We start from the raw sequence: 22973 nt of genomic DNA, 5'->3' as shown, positions 1-22973 counted from the left end.
ATTCATGCCCTAAAAGGGCCATAAGGAAGAATTTATATGGAGAAGGTTAACCCTTCTTTAAGTTTTTCTCAATGTACCCATGTGCTCAATTAATTAAATAACGTTTATTTAATTAATTAGCACATTAATTAAATAATCATCTATATATTAAATCTAATTTAACGTATATATTTAATTAACATAAATAAACATCGTATGTTTATGTGCACCATTTCTCTATTAATTTAATTGATAAATTCTTCATGAATGTAATTTTCTTGAATTAAATATTTGAATCTCATTCAAATATTTATCTCCAACTTAATTTAAATTATAGATTACATCCATAATCAATTATATATTAATCACATTAATATACAATTTCCTCAATTTGATCTGAACAATTCAAATCATTCCTCTTTAATATCCTTTAATGAGCTATAAGGAGATTTGGCGGACTTGCAAATTAGAAGTTTCAACGATATGAGATTAATTGGCTAAACTCATTAACCAAATTAATCAATATTCGTTAACTGTGAGTATACTCCACTAAAGACCCACAACTGCACTCTTCTCACTGTACATTTATTTATGTATCCACAGATATTGACCAATAATAATTAGTTAGTCCTTCACGAGTGTTCATAACGCTAACTGGATCAAATTACCGTTTTACCCTTGGGTTACCTTGGACTCTTTAAGTACCAGTGTTCCTCTAATGAACAACTTGTTTATGGTCCAACCAATAAATAGAAACCCTCCCGGGTCAACAAGAGGGTAGGACCCTTTGTTCAAGTCCCGAAGACACCATTTAAGGGAATACTCATCTACTTACCTTGAAGTCGGGAAGGAGTGAATTCGATCTTGTATTATTATGTTCCCAGCTTCCTCTCGGTTTTGTCCCTAAAATGGTAGGCTTATTGAGTAGGAAAACTAGCCATTCTCACCCATACAAATCAAAGGGCATTCCCTCGTGAATTGAAGTTCATAATACACTCAGGATTAAGACTAAGTTGTCTAAGTCATCCAATTGAAATAGGAATAACTAGTTAGCGACGTTACATCTAGTGGTTACTATTTCGTGGTCCGGTCTTATGCAAACTTATTGCATAGGATACCCCACTCGCCTATCACCTACACGAACGTGTTGGATCATTGTGTTTGTATCAAATACAAAGTGGACTGTATCCATAGTGCCACCAAGATAAGGTACCCAACCTTATCCCGATACTATAGACCCTTTAGGTTGTATCTTGAACATTGATTCCTATATGTTTTCATATACAATCAAGACTCATAAGGCAGCCTTGGATGTTAGTTTATTGGATTTAGGATTATTAAGACAAAATAGAATACAACATAATCAATAACATTTATTGAATTAACATCGATAAGTCTTTATTGATGATGGTCAATTAATAACATTTACTATCTACGAGTTTTAGGGCATAAAACCCAACAGTGTATACCTTATGGACCAAAGAGTTCTACAAAACACTCGATAGGAACAAATGAGTGCTTAAGGATGTAAGTATTTCTAATTCCAGTTGTATTTAATACTTTATCGTTCAGATAATCATAAATGATTATATAGGTAATATGAAATGATCATGCATGTAATCTTAAACAATTATGTACGTAATATTAAATGATCCTACATGATTAACTATACAATCGTACATGATTATCTAAACGATTGTACAAATGCTCGTTTAGGATCATCTACACGATCATTTAGGATGAACTATATGATCTTTTAAGATTATTTATATGATCATTTAGAACTAACTCATGATCGTCTAAACATTAATTGTTTGTATTAGGATATGAACATTCTACTGATGCCCATTCAACAATAATTGCATGCAATTAATACGTACGTAGCAATTACACATTCAACAATAAACCATTTTGCGCATAGAGTTTGAACATTTATGTTTCGAAGTTCAGCCACAACAATTGCATGCGATAAGAAATCTCTAAACAATTGAATTCCATGTAACTATATGTACGTGCATGAAGATCCATGAACCCCAAATGTCCATAATCTACATTGATGATATGCATGTTAATTGGGAAAACACGATACGTTCTAGAATTCAATTCTTCAGTCTTCAGAATATCAAATGCATAATTAGAAACTATGTTTGTGCATGCAACTGCATTTGTTTGATGAATGTAGAACCAACCTTGTAGCCACTCACGTTTGGCTCCAACAGTTTTGTGATGAGGAGTTCTCGAGCATCCTTTAATAATGCATTAAAGCATTCTATTATGTTTGTGGTCATCTTATCATACCTACAATGGACTTAATAAACTCTTGCCCACCATTGTATCCCCCATATCGCATCACACTAGGATCCTTCTGGCGACCCTCATAAGTATACCAATGCATATTCTCGTGTGCAGTAAACCCGTCCATAGCTTATATTCACGTCATAATCTCTTCAAGCGTCTTCAATTATATCCCTTGGGCGATATGATCGACCGACTTGATCATATTTGGACTTGATTAAATGTCCAATAACCCAACTCTTAGCCTGTCAATGATTCCACTCCTTATTTCAAGTGCACATATATGTATGCTTTGATATTTCGTCACCTTAAAGGAATCACTTTTTACCAATTTTTTTGCATGGACCTGCCACTTACATTCCTCACTAAAACTGCATGGTTAACAAGCTCTTCATTGACTTCTTTACATGGTAGTCAAAATTCTTTCTTATCGCAAGCATTGACAATTTAACAGATAACTCATACTTGGAAAAGAAAATCTGACCAATTTTTATATCCTCGTCATTTAGGCAGTCGTGAGGTATTAAGAAAAGTTCATCATAAGATGGGCAAGATGCTCTAGGTACATCTATGAATGGTTGGGTATGAACATTTGACTGAATTGGATCTAAGGACATCGCCATTGGTGGGCTCGGAGCAGGTGGGGTTGGAATATGAATGAAAGGTGTTAGAACTGGTTGTGGACCTAGAGATTGTCCGTATCCATATTTAGTATAAGTCTGTGAGGTGCATCTCGTTTGGATGTTGTGACCCATCCAAGTTTCATTTCCATCATCCTGTAGGTTACATGGCTCGATGTTCTCATCTAGTGAAGACATAATGGGAATGTTATGTCTTGATGTAGTTGGAACACCAAAGTTTTGACTAGTTGGAATGGTTAGAATGGTTAGATTGTCTTGATGGTACATGTTCTCAGTGTAGATTTATGATACCATGTGGTATGACTGATACAAACAGAGGTATCCAGGATGCATCACTGCCTTAAAAAAAAACTAAGGTTTTCCTCATCGACTATATCGATTGGAGGAGCTTAGACCAATAGATTGTAACAACATTTGATGTGTATATTAAATCTATCCGGATCGATATTCAGTGTTGGTGTAGAAGACTCACTAGTTCACTACAGGATATATCATGTCTAATCTTTAGACCTTTCATGTGACCGCCAACATAGTCACTTCTGGTCTGGTCCCACTCCCCGCTATACCGTACAAAGATGCGACGTAATTTCATTTATCTACAATACGCCAATTATAATAATCGATCAAACCTTGAAATTACATAAACAAAAATGTGTTTGGTAAACGATCGCCTACAAAAGGATATACGATCGTATATCATGAGGTACATGATTGTATACCACCACATATACAATCATATATACAATGGTATATAATCTAATATCTAATAATACATGATCATGTATGTTGTGGTACACGATCGTGTACCTCATGATATACAATCGCAAATATGACGATACATGATTGCATATATAGTGGTACACGATTGAAAAAATAATAATGAACGAACTTCTAAAACTTTCAGTTAATACTTACAGTATTCGTTTCTAGGTATATAGAATGATCTTCTTCGAAGAATGCTCGCTCTAAACTCACAAAATAAATTGAATGGAGTTGAAGCTGAAGAGTTGAAAATGATATTCCATTACTTGTCCCATGGTTAAGAAGCAATAACATTGAATTCTAGTGGTACAATGTTGGTTGAGAATAAATAGTTACATTCATTTATGGTAGGTTATTCTGTGGTTGGAAGGGAAGATCATTGTTGGGGTTGATGCCCTAAATCTCGTAGGGTCCTATAGTTCGTAAACCATGTACGAACAAATATTTATATGATTAATAATATTTGATATTTTATTCACTCTGTCTATGAAATATATGATATTTTAGTTGCATTAACCATAAACCAATAAACTAACATCCAAGGTTATTGTTGTAACTTAAACATATATGTGGAGACATATAGGCGGATCATGTTTAAGTGATAACCTAAATGGTCTGTAGTATATTGATAAGGCTGGGTACCTTATCCTGGTGACATTACGAGTGTGACCCGCTTTGTAGATGTTACAAATATTGTAAAGTGCTACAAATGATCTGATTCTGATCATTCATGTATTAGACATGCGAACGGGGATATTCTATATAAAAGAGTTTGTATAAGACCGGACCATGAAATGTTTAGTCTCGTTATATAACGCTGTTCATAATAGAAGCTTTCATTTCACTAGGATGACCATAGGTAACATGACCTTAATCCTGAGTTAGTTGTGAACTCCTGCCTATGAGGGCAGTCCTTTGATTTGTGTTGGTGAGAGTGGCCAGATCGTTGACTCAACAAACCTACCATTTTGGGATTCGTCTGATTTGGGAGTTGGGAACTCAGCTACAACAAGATGGAATTCACTCCTTCCTCGAAGTATGGGTAAGTAGATAAATTGATCCCTTAAGGGCTGGTTCTGAGTCTTGAACAATGTAGCGCCACATCCTCTCTTGGCCTGAGGGGAGTTTAGTCATAATGAGACTATGATCTATTGTTCATTAAAGGGATCAATAGTACTTAAGGAGTTAGATGTAACTATAGGGGCAAAACGGTAATTTGGCCCAACTGTACTTATAAGCAATTTGTGAAGGGTCATAGTATCGTTGATTGGTTATATCCAATGGACACAGAAATATATTTGTAGTGCGAAGAGTGCAGCTGTCGGTATTTAATGGAGTGTTCGACAGTTAACGAATGGTGGATAAAGTAATTAAGAGTTTAATTATTTATTCACGTACCGTTGGAGCTTCAAGCTACAGGTTCATAAGGTCCCTTTGGTAGCTCAAAGGATTTAGTTGAGAATCAGTTTTTGGGTTAATTTGAAATGTTCAAATTAATAGAGGGAATTTAATTATATATGATATAATTTGGACATAATGTATTTGATACATTATTGTTTAATTGGAGGAATAAATATTTGAATGAGATTCACATAATTGTTAAATTTAACATAAATATGATTTATATTAAATGTCATAAAATAGAGAAAAAGAACTATAGTTTATATTGTATATGATGCAATATTAAAACTATAGGTTATAAATATAATATGATAAGTTGATTGTCATATTTATTTATAATTATTAATTATTTGATAGTCAATTCCCTTTTTCTCTCTAATCACCATAGTAGGAAGTTAATCAGTTTTTGTGGCAAATTGGGGTAAATGAAATATGATTTTATTATTCCAAGAAGAAGAGTTACACAACTTGTGAAGTCTACTACACGATTTGATTAGAGCCTATGCCATAGACTCTTTTCTCTATACGATTAAAGAAAACTCCATGTGATAGCTTGTTCTTCATTCAATCGTCTTCCTCCTCCAACTTCTAAACTCTCTCCTAACCAAAATAGCAAGAGCCCACCACTCTTGGGTTCTCACATCGAGAATACCAAGGTCACCAAGTGGTAGTGTCCTCTCTTTTGGTTCGAGACTTGTTGCTGTTTGAGAAGAGTTTGTTGCTGTTCGAGGCGTTCGAATTAGTTTGAGAGATTTACTTGAAGAGTTCTTCAAAGATATAATCTCTAAACCCTTTTTCTTATTCAAAAGCATGCTGTAATTTATGTTTTGATGCATAATCTGTATTGTTGATTGTAAATGTTTGTTTCAATCGAAATGGGATTTGGACAATCCGCTTCCACTCATAGGTTCTCCGTAAAACGAGTTCCTTCACAAAGGATGAACAAGAATAAAAGAAGGGACAATAACATTTAAAACTAAAGGCAAAGATGGTATTTCACGTATGGAAAATGTCAATGAGAACAAAATTTTTAGAAAGAGGTCATTCATAGAAAAGTTTTTGGTTTTTAGGTTATTTTGTGAAATTTTCCTTTTATCTGGGTGGCCATTCATGAATTCAATCTTTATTTCAATTACAAAGTTACCCAATTTTGATTTCTAATGGAGACTCTTGGGAAATTTGGGTTGATGACCTATAATTTAGGCCCATAATGCCAAATGATCCTTTTTTTTTTTTTAAAAAAGTCAATTGACCCTCAATTGACATCATCACGATATTAAATTACAAGAATTGCCCCTCACGATATTGGTCTCGCTCTCGCTTCAATGGATCTCGCTTTTGCTGTCTCTTTTCCATCATGATGTGATTGTTTGTCAGTGTATGAATGATTTGACAATTTTCACAAAATCATCTGTCTAAAACCTCAAATCGTTAACACACCAAAAATATAATGGTGAATTTTTTAAAATCTAAACTGCATTTGAACTATGATTTTGTTGAACAAGGTTTTCCAAAATGGAGTTTTTCAAAACCAAACGAAGTTTTCAGAACGGAACAGACTTTTGTAGAACATGGTTTCATTGGTGTTTGTTGGAACGTGGTTTCAAAAAAGATATGAAAATAGCATAACAAAAGGAGTCTGAGTGAGAGCAATCATTACCAAGGGTTTAAGGTTTTGAGTGAAAGAGTGAGAGGGAGCGACAACGAGAGAGTGTGAGAGCGAAAAAGAGCGATAGCGAGAGTCATGAGAACGAGAACAAGAGAGAGCGACAACGAGAGAAATCAATATGTATTAGACGATATTCATCTGCTTGTACAACTTAATGGAAAATGTTCTCTTGCTTTGTAGGATGACAGAAAAATGTCTACTCATTCGATACGGAGGTGATTGGGATGAGAACCAAAATTTGTATATTGAAGGCAAGCTAACAGGAGTTAATGTGCCTATTACATTGAAGTATGAAGAACTTAAAGCTCACATTTATAGGGTTACAGAGTATGATGTTATCATGAGAGTTAAATATAAGCTTGACTACAAAGCCCCTCCACAATACATACAGAACGATGGTGATGTTTGCTTCCTTCTTTTCTGGGAAGATCTTTGTAGAGTTCAACTATTTGTAACGCTAAGATCTTTGTAGGGTGATCTTAACAGCATCATCATCGTTTCGAACTCCAAATTCTTATATTCTTCTTCTAGTAAATTCAGGTGGAATGCATCCAAAGTCTACTGATTACCAAAATATTTCCTTGCAAGTTCTTGTGAGGACTCCTCACTTCGAACAACTCGCGTAAAGGACTAGCACAAACTAGTAATCAACAAAAAATTGTCTTTCGAAAATGTGACGACCTTTCATCTAACAAAGAAGTTGATCGAGTCTGCTCTCTGCTTCTTCAATTCCCTCAACGACCTTTCATCTAACAAAGAAGTTGTTCTCTTGAACATCTCTAACTGCCCTCAGGTAAGCTTATCCTTCACAATCTTGTTGGCATTCGCAAAGTGGGCCAGACTCATTCTTACTAGGGAAACCTATCAACTTCACGTATTTTCAAAGTTTTTGACATCTTAAATTACTCCTGCATGATATGAACATTCAATCTATCAGTTAGAAGGTTCTTAAAAAAAATCAATAACAATATAGACTTAGCTTGTCTCACTCTTTCATATATCACTTTTGCCTATTATGCTCTCGTCCATCTCGCTCTTGCTGATCCAACTCTCCCCAGTGTCGATCTCGCTGATCTTGCACTCGCTTATATTGCTCTCGCAAAACTAACTCGCTCTCACTTTATCTGGCTCTAACTATATTATCTTCGTCCTCAACCTATGCAGAACACATCGAAACCCAAAATAAAAACAGATGTGACCGATTGATTATTAAATTCCGAAACTCACAGAACATGCCGACCGATTCCAACCCAACGAAACCTCCTGAAGCTATACACTCTTTGAAGACACAAGTCCCCTAAAGATACAAGGACTCTTCCAAGACTTCAACTTCAATAAAATCACGCGCTCTGCTTCTTCAAGTCAAATATACGCATTCAATTAAGAGAGAATCAGAGAATCAAGTACGAGAGATCGAACCACATCGCATAAACATCAACATCAACAAAAGTTCAAATTCCACGAATTAAGTTTTCTTGAAAACCTCGTGCGAACACAATGATTACTTTTCCTTAATAATTAATTGACTATTAAAACACGATAGGAAAATTTGAATCTTCCCACCTCACTATTAAACTTTTAAATAAATAATTAAGAGATAAGGACTTCCTTAAAATTATTATTATGAAAAAAGAAAGTGACTATTTTAGTTGCAAATTTTAAGTAGAATGAATAGTATACTATTTGGTGCCCTTGAATTTTCTTTGTTTAAAAAATAGAGAAATTTTCCCACATTAAAAATGTCAAACTATTTACAGAAATAACACAAAAAAAAAAAAACATTCATAGACACGGATAGACTTCTATCAGCATCTATCACATAGTATCAATGATATGATTCTATTAGTTTCTATCAATGATAAATACTGATAGACTTCTATTAGTTTCTATATAAAAAAAAAATAATAAATTTTGCTATTTAGTATAATTAGTTTCCTTTATTTTTCCAATTTTGAAAATTTCCTAAAAATACACCTATATATACCATATAAAAAAGGAACTAAATGGAAAGAATCTTTCTTCTCCCATTTTGCCCTTTAATTTGTCATAAGGGTTTATTATGTTGGAATTTAGGAGAGACTAGCCCTCTCGAAAGGCTAGGTTATCATGTTCTATGATATTATAGCTTATCTCAATATATTTTCACCAATTTCCATATCTCGATATACTTGAGCTTGTTATTGTATTCTTGAGTATTTTCTTGTAAGGTGGTATCCTAACACATATACGACAAAGATTAAATTCACTTACCCAAGAACTTCGATTGTGGCCGCAGATAGACGATTCGTATAGAAGACAAAAGGGAGGGCAATTTTGTAATTTGATATCGCGATGACATCAGCAAAAGGTCAATCGACATTTTTTTTTTTTTTTTTTTAAATATCATTTGACATCATGGACCCAAATTTTAGGTCATGGCCCAAATTTCCGGAGACTTTCATTTTATATGCATAACTTTGCTCGATAATCTTACATGCCAACCTCTGCACTGCTCGGGAAGATAATTTCTGTGTTTTATTTTCCAGTATATCTAAAAAATGGCATACCATGTTAGGATTGCGACTCTTGTTTACCTTTGATTGTTAAACAATCTCGAATTCAAACTCGAGAAGATTGAAAATGAAAGCAAAATCCAAGCTGCGGCAAGCAATAGACTTGCTCTGCTCTCAGAGCACTGCCACTTCTGAGGCATACACCCAATTGGTCCTTGAATGTGTTCGTAAAAATGACATCAACCAAGCTAAGAGACTCCAGTCCCACATGGAGCACCATCTTTTCCAACCCACCGATCCCTTTCTTCACAATCAGCTACTTCATTTGTATGCAAAATTTGGCAAGCTTCGAGATGCCCAGAACTTGTTTGATAAAATGCTTGAAAGGGATGTTTTCTCTTGGAACGCTATGCTCTCTGCGCATGCTAAATCGGGTTCTATTCAAAATTTGCGGGCGACATTTGATCAAATGCCTTTTCGGGATTCAGTTTCGTACAATACGACCATTGCAGGTTTTGCTGGAAATAGTTGTCCAAAAGAGTCGCTTGAGCTTTTTAAAAGAATGCAAAGGGAAGGTTTCGAGCCTACGGAGTATACGATTGTAAGCATATTGAATGCATCTACACAGTTGTTGGACTTGAGGCGTGGGAAACAGATTCATGGGAGCGTTATTGTGCATAACTTTTTAGGGAATGTGTTTATTTGTAATGCTTTAACAGATATGTATGCCAAATGTGGTGAGATTGAACAGGCAAGGTGGTTGTTTGATTGTCATACTAACAAGAATTTGGTTTCTTGGAACTTAATGATATCTGGGTATGCAAAGAATGGAAAGCCTGAGAAGTGTATTGGTTTGTTACATGAAATGCGGTTGTCTGGACATATGCCCGATCAAGTTACCATGTCAACTATAATTGCAGCTTACTGTCAATGCGGACGTGTAGATGCAGCAAGAAAAGTGTTTAGTGAGTTTAAAGAGAAGGATATTGTTTGCTGGACAGCCATGTTGGTGGGTTATGCAAAAAATGGCAGAGAAGAGGATGCACTATCGTTGTTTAATGAAATGCTATTAGAACATATTGAACCTGACAGCTACACTTTATCAAGTGTTGTCAGTTCTTGTGCCAAATTGGCATTTCTACATCATGGTCAGGCAGTCCACGGAAAATCAATTCTTGCTGGACTTAATAATAATTTGCTCGTCTCTAGCGCACTAATTGATATGTATTCTAAATGTGGTTTCATTGATGATGCAAGGTCAGTCTTCAACCTGATGCCAACTAGGAATGTGGTTTCATGGAATGCTATGATTGTTGGTTGTGCACAAAATGGACATGATAAGGATGCCCTTGAACTCTTTGAAAATATGTTACAACAGAAATTTAAACCCGATAATGTAACTTTTATTGGGGTTTTATCTGCTTGTCTCCATTGTAATTGGATTGAGCAAGGGCAGGGGTACTTTGATTCTATAAGCAACCAACATGGACTGACACCAACTTTGGATCATTATGCATGCATGGTCAATCTCCTAGGACGTACGGGCCGGATAGGTCAAGCAGTTAGTCTAATAAAAAATATGGCCCATGAACCAGATTTCCTGATTTGGTCCACACTTCTATCCATTAGCTCAACAAAGGGTGATGTTGTAAATGCAGAAATGGCAGCTAAGCATCTCTTTGAATTGGATCCTACGAGTGCTGTACCATATATTATGCTCTCAAATATGTATGCCTCTATGGGTAGATGGAAGGATGTAGCATCAGTTAGGAATCTCATGAATAGCAAGAATGTGAAGAAGTTTGCTGGGTACAGTTGGATTGAAATTGATAATGAGGTGCGCAGATTTACATCAGAAGATCGGACTCATCCAGAAACAGAAAAAATATATGAGGAATTGAACATGTTGATAGGGAAACTTCAAGAAGAAGGATTTACCCCAAATACAAATCTGGTTTTGCATGATGTTGGAGAGGACGAAAAGTTCAAATCCATATGTTTCCACAGCGAGAAACTTGCTCTTGCCTTTGGTTTGATTAAGAAACCTAATGGAATTAGTCCAATAAGGATCATAAAGAATATCAGAATTTGCAACGATTGCCATGAATTTATGAAGTTTGCATCTAGGATTATTAGAAGGCAAATAATATTGAGAGATTCAAATAGGTTTCATCATTTTTCAACTGGGAAGTGCTCCTGCAAGGACAACTGGTAAGGAGTTTGCTGGTGTAGATTGGGGGAAGTCACGAGGTACAATGTGAGAAAACGATGACGTGAGGATATTGGGACTATAACAAAGAAGAGAAGTAGAGGGTTCAAGGGAAAAGGGTCGGTTCCTGAAATTTTCACATATAAGTCCCCAAGCCACTTGAAATTCCAGAATAGGAAATTGATGTTCCTCGTTGCACAATACTCCATCTTATACAAAAAATGAGAAACATCAATTTCAAACTCGCTAACTCCAAGATGGGAGTGGAGTGTTGCTGAAAAATTCTATAAGCGTCTGCATCCTGAATGTTTGAGGAAATCATGTATAGCATTCATTAAAAAAGTCTTCAAACACTGGTAAATTCTCCACAAGTGTGTGAAACCTTGTAACAATTAATTCTTGAATGTCATTCATGGGTGAACAGAAACCGAAAACGAGGTGAGCCACCAGTCTATAGAAAAAAGTACAAATCCAAGAGACTGTTACAATTAATAAAAGGTACCTAATCTCTTTTAGAGTTATATTTATTTGGAGTGGATTGTATTAGAACTTTTGAATTAACTCATGCATTTGTATAATGATATTTCGGTCTATTATTGCAGCATAAGAATTCTGTCAATTGATAGTCCAAGGAACTCTTATTCTTTTTCTGTACCATCAAAAATTGATAATGAAAGAGAAATGTATTTGTCTTAAGAAATAATAAACAAATAAAAATGAAGGCAGTGGTTTTAGTTAAGTTTTCTTTTTTAATTTTATTTTTTTAATTATTTTTTAATAAACAAATTTAATTGATGTATGAAATTTACAAAAGAAGTATTGTCTCTCTCTTTTATTATTATTTTTTAAAGTTTCATTTAGTCATTTAAATTTCAAGATTTTTATTTTACATGCACATGAGACCTTCCTACAAGGTTCAATGTGGATCTCCACGAAAGTGAGATTTTGATACTTAATAGCTCTAAATCTTTTGCCCCCAATCTGACTGAAGCCCAAGAGGGTTATTGCGCTTTGAGCTTTCAAAACACTACTAGATGAAGAAAACACAGAGGGTTGGAAGGCTTCCAACTTAATGAAGAATTGAAGAACTTGGGGACATAATGGTGTACTGCATGGTAACTGAAAGAAATGCTTTGGACAGAAACGAAAGAATAGAAAACTGAAAAGTAGTTGGTCCAACAGATACCAAGGAGGAGTTTGGGGGCTTATCAATTTAAGGAAAGGCTTCAAAGAAAGAAATTGAAGAGGGAGCTCTATGGCATTTTCCCTATGGACATAAAAGAAGGTGAAGTGGATGGGAGATGGTGTCTGAAGAGTTAGTTAGCCTGTGGTTGGTTGAAGAAAAGATATTGAAAAGAAGATCATTTATATTTTCACCAAGTTATATGAGAAAGAGGATTCCCAAAGGATTTTGTTGAAGCCTTTATTAATGGTTGTTTGAATATCGTAGATGGGTTATTGCTGTTACTGTAAGCTTGATGGGGGATAAGGCTCTTGGTTGGATGGTTTCATGATGAAGTGCCTAAAAAATGTTGGTAGATTTTTCAGACGTGGTCTATGGATCTGTTCCAAAATGCATGATGCAGAAAAATTGGATGATTCAAAAAAGAAAGAAGGCAGTGTTTATTAAGGATACTTTGCGTATTAGTTTGGCAATCTTAGTGTATTCCGTTCTGCTAAACTATAGCTCTAGCTGGGATATTAAAGCAGGTATTTCACTTTGCACATTAGAAGCTATTCCCCTATTGTATTTGGGGATACCTTGCATGATATCCGTAGAAAACTTGATTTTTATACTGGTATGCCGTCTTTTGGAGAAAAGCTTGAGAAATTGGGAGATGGAGGAAATTCTGTTCATCAACAAGGGTGGTTGACAGTCTATCTAGTGCTGTTCTTTCAAGTCTTCCAATGGATCTTATGCCCTTATTCCATTTACCAAGGAAGGCAATGCTAGGGTTAGAGAAAAATGAGGAAATCTTTTTGCTGATAGTGAAGGGAAATTGAAACATTTGATCAACTGGTATTCAGTCTCCAAGCTTTTGGAATGTGGAGGATCAGAAGTCTGAAATCAAAGTATAAAGAATGAGGAATTTATGAAAAAATGATTGTGGATATTTTCGAAAGAAACAAACGAGTTGTGGCCTAAGACTTAGTAGTATAGTATTCTATTCATGAAGCATGAGCACTGATGGACTACACAATATAAAAAAAATCAAGGTCTGCCGCCAAAGGAATACTTACTATTAAGAACAAAATTTTCTCTTCCAGAGTAAAAAACCCAGCTTCTGAATGGTATTCCTATTTGCTCTACTCCAAAAAATCCTTTAATTCATAATGATTCATTTGATGACTCCACTGTTAGCATGAGTAGTGAAGAGTTGGACACTTTTGTTGAAGCCCCTGAGAATGAGCTTTTAGTTTCTGATGAGCATTACAGGGAAGCCCTTATTAATTTGTTTCAGAGGAATGAAGAGAGAAAGGATGTATGTTATTCTCCCATGTCTCCTTCTGAAATTCCATCCCATATTTCCTCCATTGTTGAAGTTTGTGGTTTGCAATTCTGTAAAGCTAAGCATCATTCTGGTTAGTTTGTCTTTTGAAGCATCTTGGTATGATTTGTATCTTGCGGAATACTTGAGGTCTTGGGTTGTTATTCTCTGTGAGCTGTATGGACTTTTCTTTCAGAGGCACTCCTTTTCAGAATTTTGTGGCTTGTTTTTTGGGTTAGTTGTCTGTTTATAATTGGTCTCAAGAACAAGATTATCAAGGAATTTTATTTGGAGGTGATGTTTGCACAAACTTCTACAAGTTTGTTTCTCTAATAGATTGCTGATTGTTTTAAGGACTGTTTCTTCTGCTACTTTCAGATTATAAGGTGGCTTTGTTACCAAGTTGGCAAATTTGGAGGATGGATTTTTCTGGTTTTGATTGCCCTCTCTTATAGTTCTTGGCGGCCTTTATCTAATTGGATTTGTCGTTTTTTAAGGCGTAATGATTCTCCAGTTGATCTAGTTGATTTGTTTCTTTGATCTAGTTGATTTGTTGCTTTGATCTAGTTGATTTGTTTCCCTCCTATGACATTGGTTTTATGGTTTGTTGGTTTTATTGTTTTGCCAAAGTTGTAGCTGGCTTTCTCTCCCTTGGATTATATCCATAGTAATTGTTCTCATTACATGGTGCTTCTTCTCATAGCTTCCGTTGCAGTGGTGTTTGGGAGTGTTGTTCAAAGAGCCATTTTGTTCCCTTTTGGGTTGTTTTTGTTTGTAATTGCTTTATTTTTCTGGACAAATCCCTCAATGGGCTTTATTTAGTATTATTTGTGATGAAAAGCAATAGAAGAGAAAAAAAGATAGACACACAATAGTTTATGTGGAAAACCCTATAACAGGGAGAAAAACCACGATATAAAATGTTTCTTATTAATTTTCTGATACAAACAATACAGGGAAACTACACATATAACTAGAACAGTAGGAAACCCTAGGGCACAGGTAAAAGACAAAAACGCCCCTAGGACAAACTCTCCTATTTTCAACACTTCCCCTCAAGTTGGGCCATAGATATCAGTAAGACCCAACTTGCTAACACAAAAATCAAAGTTTTATCTAAGAAGCCCTTTTGTGAGAACATCTGTGATTTGTTGACTGGAGAGAATGTAGGGAATACAAATGCTGCCACTGTCTAGTCTTTCTCTGATGAAATGCCTATCAATTTCCACGTGTTTTGTTCGTCATGCTGCACTGGATTATTTGTGATGCTTATTGCGACTTTGTTGTCACAATAGAGTTTCATCGAGAGATCACTGTCTTGATTGAGATCCGTTAGGATCTTTTTTAGCTAGATCTCTTCACATATTCTTAGACTCAGAGCCCTATATTCTGCCTCCGCACTGCTTCTGGCAACGACCCCTTGTTTCTTACTCCTCCAAGTAACGAGATTACCCCACACGAAGGTATTGTACCCCAGATGTTGACTTTCTGTCCACAACCGAACCTACCCAATCAGCGTCTGTGTAAGCCTCAATGCATCGTTTGTCAGACTTCCTGAACATCAACCCCTTACCAGGAGTAGTTTTCAAATATCTCAGGATGTGTTCCACAGTCTTCATATGTTCTTTGTAAAGAGCTTGCATAAATTGACTGACTGCACTGACAGCGTAAGATATGTCTGGTCTGGTATGAGATAGGTAGATCAATCTTCCAACAAGCTGCTGATATCTTTCCTTATTAATTGGAACACTGTTATTCAAGTTAATGAGTTTAGCATTAACCTCCATAGGGGTATCAGCTAGTTTACAACCTGTCATACTTGTCTCCTTGAGCAGGTCAAGAGTGTATTTCCGTTGAGAAACTGAAATTCTTTATTTCGATCGAGCCACTTCCATTTCGAAGAAATACCTCAATTTTCGAAGGTCTTTAATTTTGAACTCAGCCATTCTTCTCTTTAGCCTAACAATCTCTGTGGCATCAATACTAGATATGACAATGTCATCCACATACACAATAAGGACCGTAATTTTTCCTGATACTGACCTTTTTGTAAACAGATTGTGATCTGAATGCCCTTGACTATACCCTTGAGATTTCACGAAGGTAGTGAATCTGCCAAACCAAGCTCTTGGAGATTGCTTCAACCCATACAAGGATTTTCTTAGCTTACAGACTCAGTGATTGAATTGACTCTCGAACCTCGGGGGTGGACTCATGTAAACTTCTTCTAATTTCCCATTTAGAAAAGCATTTTTTTACATCAAGATGATGGAGGGCCCAATCTCTGTTAATTGCTACTGATATAAGGACTCGGACAGTGTTTAACTTTGCCACTGGGGAGAAAGTCTCGGAATAATCTATTCCAAAGGTTTGAGTAAAGCTTTTGGCAACCAATTTTGCCTTGTACCTATCAATCGTTCCATCAGGCTTGTACTTTATTGTAAACACCCACTTGCATCCAACTGTCTTGTGTCCTCTAGGAAGGGTGACCTGATCCCAAGTGTTATTTTTCTCAAGTGCTCCCATCTCCTCCATAACTACAGTTTTCCATTCAGGAATCTCCATCGCTGCATGTATACTGCTTGGTATCGTAATTATGTCCAGGCTTGTAGTAAGGACCTTGAATTCAGGGGACTGATTACTGTAAGATAGGTAGCTCTGCAGCGGATACTTCGTGCAGGATCTAGTACCTTTCCTCAAGGCAATGGGAAGATCGAGAGAGGCATCATAACTTTTCTTCTCACCTGACTCCCCAACACATTCGGCCTTCTGCTTAAGAGTCTCATCTTCTGAAGAACCTTTTGCACATTCACCCTCGAGAGTACCATCTGCTGGAGTAGTTTTTTTCAAAACTGTCACCATTTGCAACCCCATCATCATCGTATAAGGTGTCCTTGGCACAATCATCGGTACTATCGAGGCTTTCTCTGCTTTCACCCACATCATTTTCAACACAACAGTCATTTTCAACACAAACATCGTTATCACTAGAGGTAGGAATACTAGTACCTAGAACTGATGCTAGGTCTAACTCATGGACCGGAGTCGGAGAAGTAATAGGCGACACTATTTCCTTTATGAGATTCTTCCTATAGTATGTTATCTAAGGAACTTGTTTGGTTGGAAGGACAGTCTTGTCAATATCCATGACAAGCTCATGAAGAACACTCCCAGGTTCAGACTCAGGAAGAATAATCCCAGGTTCAGATAACCCTAATGAACTTGGACTCCAATGAGTCTCTTCACTAGTACTCTCCCCTTGGAGACGATTAATGGGAAAGAAAGGTTGATCTTCAAGGAAAGTAACATCCATCGAGACAAAGTATTTTCGTGAGGACGAGTGATAACATTTGTACCCATGTTAATGAAGGGGATATCCAACAAAGACACATTTCTGGGCGCGGGGAGTGAATTTAGTGCGATTAGGACCATGGGCATGGACAAATACACGACACAACCAAACACTCGAAGAGGGACATCAGGAACAAGGTGGTTATTGGGATAGAACTCATTGAAACACTCTAGAGGGGTCTGAAACTTTAAGACACGGGAAGCATGCAGTTTATCAGGTGGGCTGTCGTTAAGATAACATCCCCCTACAAGTAGGACGGTAGGGAAGTAGACAACATAAGAGAACAAGCGACTTCAACGAGATGACGATTTTTTCGCTCAGCCACCCATTCTGTTGAGGAGTGTACGCACATGAACTTTGATGAACAATTCCCTTAAAGGTTAAAAATTCCTGGAAAGACTTATTGAAAAACTCACGACCGTTGTCACTTCGAAGGATGACAATTTTTGTATTGAATTGGGTTTCCACAGTGGTATAAAATTGTTGAAATACTAACAAGACCTCGGACTTATCGGTGAGAAGGAACACCCAGGTAAGCCGAGTGTGATCATCAATAAACGTCACAAACCAGCGTTTGCCAGTAGAGGTAGTGACGGGTGAAGGACCCCAGACATCACTATGAATAAGAGTGAACGGTTTAGACAACTTATATGGCTGAGACCTCAATGAGACACGATGTTGTTTAACCTGAATACACACATCATAAGTCAGACCATAAATATTAATATTATGAAACAGATGGCGAAATAGATATTTCATATATTGAAAACTCAGATGCCCGAGACGGAAATGCCATAACATGTAATCTCTTTCAAAAGTAGAAAAACAAGATGAAAGTACACTAGTCCTATCACATGACCTAGAAGAAGTATCTACATTAAGGAAATAGAGTCCCCCATCATGTCGGGCAGTGTCAATCGTCATCCCCGAACTCAGATCTTGAAAAAAACAGCATTAGGTGAGAAAATGACCTGACACCCTAGATCTCTTGTAATCTTACTAACAGATAATAAATTATAAGAAATTTTGGGAACATGCAACACATCTTGTAGGATTAAACCCTTAAAAGGAGAGAGATGACCCTTTCCTGCCATAGGAGCAAAGGATCCATCTGCAATTCAGATTCTTTCATTACCAACACCTGGATGATACTGTTTATCATTAACAGGATCAGATGTTTTAAATGCAGCGGAATCTATTGAAGAGATCAGTAAATTGTTCATGGCACTGGACCCGTTTTCCTCCAGAAGAATCTCAGAACAAACTTCCATGAGGGACGGTATTGGACTATGGCCCGAGATTCGACTCCGTACGACATCGAACTTAGAATTTAGACCTGCAAGGAAATCATAGACCCGATCAGTTTCTGCGGACTTGAAGTGTTGCACTCCCCCGCAAGGACAATCCCAGACCATCTCATGACATGGGTCCATCTCTTGCCATAGTAATGACAATTTATTGAAGTATGCTGTTACATCCATCGTTCCTTGTTTGCATTCATGAACTTGCTTGCATAAGGTGTAGAGCCGAGATGCATTCTATCGTTTGGAGTACAACTTCTAAACGACATCCCAGATGTTTGGAGCAGTAGCAGCATACAGTAGAGTTTTTCCTATCTGAGGTTTCATGCTACCTATTAACAGAGATCGGAGTAAAGAATCCTCCCCCTTCTAGATACGTTCTTGAGGGTCATCTGGTTTTGGTTTCGGTATCTCACCCGTTAAATATCCGATTTTATGACGATCCTCGAGGGCCGTCTTGATAGATTGTGACCAAGAAAAGCAGTTTTGACCATTCAATTTTTCTCCAACAATAAAACCTGCAGAGTTTCCCATAGCCCAGACCATAAATGTGCTGTAGGTAAAGTAGGGAAGGAGGTTCCCGGATTTTCGGAGTACATCGGTAGATTAGAAGGGAAATCTAATTAAATACCCGAGGTCGTCCCGAGTGCTTCTCCGAAGGTGGCTATCTGTTGTTGAATAGACTCGTTTTGCTGTTTAAGTTGAAGTTGAAGTTGGGTGAATTGTTCCTGGATATAGTCAAGTTTTTGTCCAAGGTAAGGTGATGATGACTCCCCCACTTTAAATTTGCCACCCATAGGAACTTGTTGACTGAGACTGCCACCCAAGCTCGGCTGGAACGGAAGCACGGTCGGTGCTGGGCAGGAACTGCGGCTGGGATCAGCGGACTTCAGTTGGGATCGGGTACAGACAGCAACGGGGATCGAAATGCTACGACTGGAATCCGCTGGGTCACGGCTGAGGGGGTCCACGTGCGCGGCAGGGTTGGTCCAGAAGGCTCCAACCGGTTGAAAGATGGATGGGTCAGGTTGGCACTTGTCGACCGGCTGGTGTTCGACTGTGGACGACTCGGCGCGAAGCTGGAAGTCGCTAAACGCTAGACTTCTGATCGTTTGAGGCGCGTCGCGGCTTCCGATCGTCTGAGGCATGGCGCGAGGGTTTTTCTGAGTGCTGCATGGGTCCGTCTGGTGGCCGATCCAATCGGCTGGCTGGGTCTGCTGGTTGCTGATCTAGTCGACTGCCTGTCCTGCTAGTTGGTCTGATCCAATTGGTTGATGAAGATGTGGTAGATTCTTCTGAAAGTACCATTCTATAGCGTTTTGTACGATAGTGCTATATCGGTGGTTGTGGTGCCAGATGACACTTGTGATTCTCCTGTTTGGTTTTCCTCAATGGTGGCCAGGGTTTCATCTCCATGCTCTGATACCATGATGAAAAGCAATAGAAGAGGAAAAAAAGAGAGGCACACAATAGTTTACGTGGAAAACTCTATAATAGGGAGAAAAAACCACGATATAGAACTTTTCTTATTAATTTTCTGATACAAACAATACAGAGAGACTACACATATAAATAGAACAGTAGGAAATCCTAGGGCACAGGTAAAAGACAAAAACGCCCCTAGGGCAAACTCCCCTATTTTCAACAATTTGCTTTGTCTTGCTTATTATGTTTAATTGTATTTCTAGCATTAGTCTCTTTCATTTCATCAATGAAAATCTTGGTTTCCGTTAAAAAAAAAATGTAGGATGCCAGGTGTCCGTGATGGAACATATCAAAATTGTGAGCCATAGGCCATATTCATAAATTTTCAACTTTACCGGGGCCTTCCTTCGGTCAACTTGGATCAAGAGAAACAACTTTTGACAGCATTTTTGAATCAATATCTTTTTTAGCCCTTTTTGTTCTTGTGGCTTATTCCCCAACACAGCCCATTGGAAGAGTTTTCTTTGTAATTCCTATGGCTATGCCTTCTTTCGTAATTTCATATTATCATTGGAGTTCTCATGCATGTTTCCCTTAAAAAAAAAAAAAAAAAGAAAGGAAAAGCTTTCTGGGTTGACACTTGGGTTTGGAATTTGCCTCATTCCATTGTATTTCCTGGATTATATGTTTTTTCTGCAGACGAAAACATCTGAACTCACTCTTGGAGAACTGTCACAATGAGAAATCAACACTATGAGAAACTGGAAGATGTAAGATGTCTAGTAGAGGCGATGGATGACTTTTCTCTTGGTAGTGGGGAGAGAGTATTTCCAAGATAGGTCCTTCAGGTATTTCCTCGTTCAAGTTCCTTATTGTAGGAACTAACAACCGCCTTGTTGATATCAAAGACCTACTGAATGCCTTTTGCAAACCGCTCATACAGTAGGAAATGTTGTGAATTCTTATTTTGAAAATGTTATCGTAAATATCTCATTTTTGAAATTGATCATAGGAAAAAGTATACTTCTGCTGAATCATCTTAACAAATGAAAATGTTTGTTCTGATTTCTTTGCTGTCTCAGCAGGTCTTGTTGGGTACCAATTGATGATATCAATAAGTTTTTGTAAATGGTACGTGTAGGAGGTTGTGTATTTCCTCATAACAAGGAACCGGATTACCTAGTAAGTGTTTTTTTTAAGGCACTTGTTAATCCATAATTTCCTTATTGTATCACACACTGAAACTTGATGCTGTTTTGACTTGTTTGAGTACTAGTTCGAAAACAAGGTTTTCTAACTTCAAATTTGTTTTCCCTTTCTTTCTTTGTAAAGAGAGATGGTCAGTATCGCATTGATTCTCAGGCCACTCCAACATTGCTAAATTGTCTCATCTGCAAACTCTCGTACTACAGGTTTGTAATTGTTTAGCTAGCGCATGGTTTATTAATCATGGCTTCTTTCTTGGTTTCTATAGTTTTTTTTTCACCGTTATAATTCTTATTCTTTTCTGTCCGTTTGGCTGCAGGTTCGTGGAGACAGATGGTAAAGGATTTGATGGGTGATGCAGACAGAAATTGGGAAGAAATATTTTAAACTTAGGAATAAAATCTTCCAAAGTGGAAAAAAATATTTTATTTTTAATAGGATGAGAAATTGCTATTTCTAATCTAAAATATTTCAGGGTTTTCCAAAGTAACCTCTTTTTTAAAATGTGGTTTTTCTAAGAGAAATTATTTTAAATGATAAAACTGTTAGAAATATTTTCAAATATAGCAAAATAGTATGTTTTCATATTAGGAAATTTTTTAATATTTTGCTATATTTGTAACCCTTTTTCTAATCTCTTTTTAATTTTTCAACTTTTGTGATGTTGCCGATATACCATTGAAAAAGCAAAAAAAAAAAAAAAAAAAAATCACCGGGGGGATTTCAAACGGCTAAAGAGTAAAAAGACCCATGTTTTTTTCTCCTCCTTCCTTTTCTAGGATATTTTAGTAACATCACATGTGGGGCCCTCAAATTAATCATTGAAAAAATAAAAAAAGGTTAAAAAAAACGAGATTTTAAAAAAGAGGTTAGTTTTGAAATCTCAAAAACTTTTTAGGTTAGAAATCACAATTTCCCTAATTATCCAAGAAATTCTGAGCAGTGATTTTTGTCGATGGAGAGAAACTTGTTTGTTGAGAATATGGGATTTTCACGTAAAGATAGAAGAGGTAAACAAATTCATCTTGTTGTCTCTTTTGCTTGATGTCATTTTGAAGAGGAAAACAAGTTTCCAGCATGTTGAGATAGATTCATGCGTTTTCTGATGTGAATATGGATCTTTTTAGGTATTCATCACTCACACTGGATGGTAAGAATCTACAAATTGAAATCTCCAACGAACAGAATAAGGGATTAGTAATGGTAACTAATTGTCCTAAAATAATTAATTAGCCAATATGATTAGATGAATGTATGCTATATACTCGAACTAAATGCATTAAGATTTAGGGATTATGATGAGATGCTTAATCAAATATTTAATGTGATTTTCCTCTAGATTAATTGATCAATACTCATTGAGTGGATGCCAAACAATTCACAAGTTAATCAAACCTTTTACTACTTACTGATTTAGTAACTTAATGATTACGGATTAAGTATAAACTTGTATTGATAAATCATGAAATCTTGACTAGTTTGTTAGACAATTCCAAGATAATACAATCAATAAGAATCAAGCAAATTCAAAGACAGTAAAAATCAATTTGGTTAAGCAAAGTCTTACAAGTTTAATATAAATGGGGAAAAACTCCTCAACCAAGAGCTAGAACTTGGAAAAAAACGCCTCAACCAAAGATAGAACCTACTTGTTTAGCCAAGAATCATCCTTAAAATTAATGAACAATGATAAAAGTGCATTTGTACAATCCTAATCGAGTAAAAACAAAAGGAGAATGAGATATAGTAGAG

At 36.6% G+C, this 22973-nt stretch overlaps 1 protein-coding gene across 3 annotated transcripts; it reads left to right on the top strand.

Annotated features, from left to right (window-relative positions):
- Nucleotides 1-9202: 9202 nt before the first annotated feature.
- On the top strand, nucleotides 9203-22309 carry LOC120083534 (pentatricopeptide repeat-containing protein At2g22070-like). Of its 3 annotated transcripts, none has more exons than XM_039039325.1 (5): nucleotides 9203-11946; nucleotides 20715-20863; nucleotides 21101-21197; nucleotides 21348-21427; nucleotides 21541-22309. In XM_039039325.1, the coding sequence occupies exon 1, from the start codon at nucleotides 9367-9369 to the stop codon at nucleotides 11452-11454; it is 2088 nt and encodes a 695-aa protein (XP_038895253.1). In that variant the 5' UTR covers nucleotides 9203-9366; the 3' UTR covers nucleotides 11455-11946; nucleotides 20715-20863; nucleotides 21101-21197; nucleotides 21348-21427; nucleotides 21541-22309. The 3 variants fall into 3 exon arrangements, with proteins under 3 accessions (XP_038895253.1, XP_038895252.1, XP_038895254.1); XM_039039324.1 differs by having other exon boundaries at nucleotides 21098-21197; XM_039039326.1 differs by lacking the exon at nucleotides 20715-20863.
- Nucleotides 22310-22973: the final 664 nt, after the last annotated feature.

Source organism: Benincasa hispida, chromosome 8, assembly GCF_009727055.1.
Source record: "Benincasa hispida cultivar B227 chromosome 8, ASM972705v1, whole genome shotgun sequence".
Taxonomy (NCBI): domain Eukaryota; kingdom Viridiplantae; phylum Streptophyta; class Magnoliopsida; order Cucurbitales; family Cucurbitaceae; genus Benincasa; species Benincasa hispida.
This window is presented reverse-complemented; position numbering and strand designations above follow the sequence as displayed.

Coding starts and splice junctions, on each gene's coding strand:
- LOC120083534 (XM_039039326.1), top strand. CDS start 9,367: ATGAAAGCAAAATCCAAGCTGCGGCAAGCAATAGACTTGCTCTGCTCT.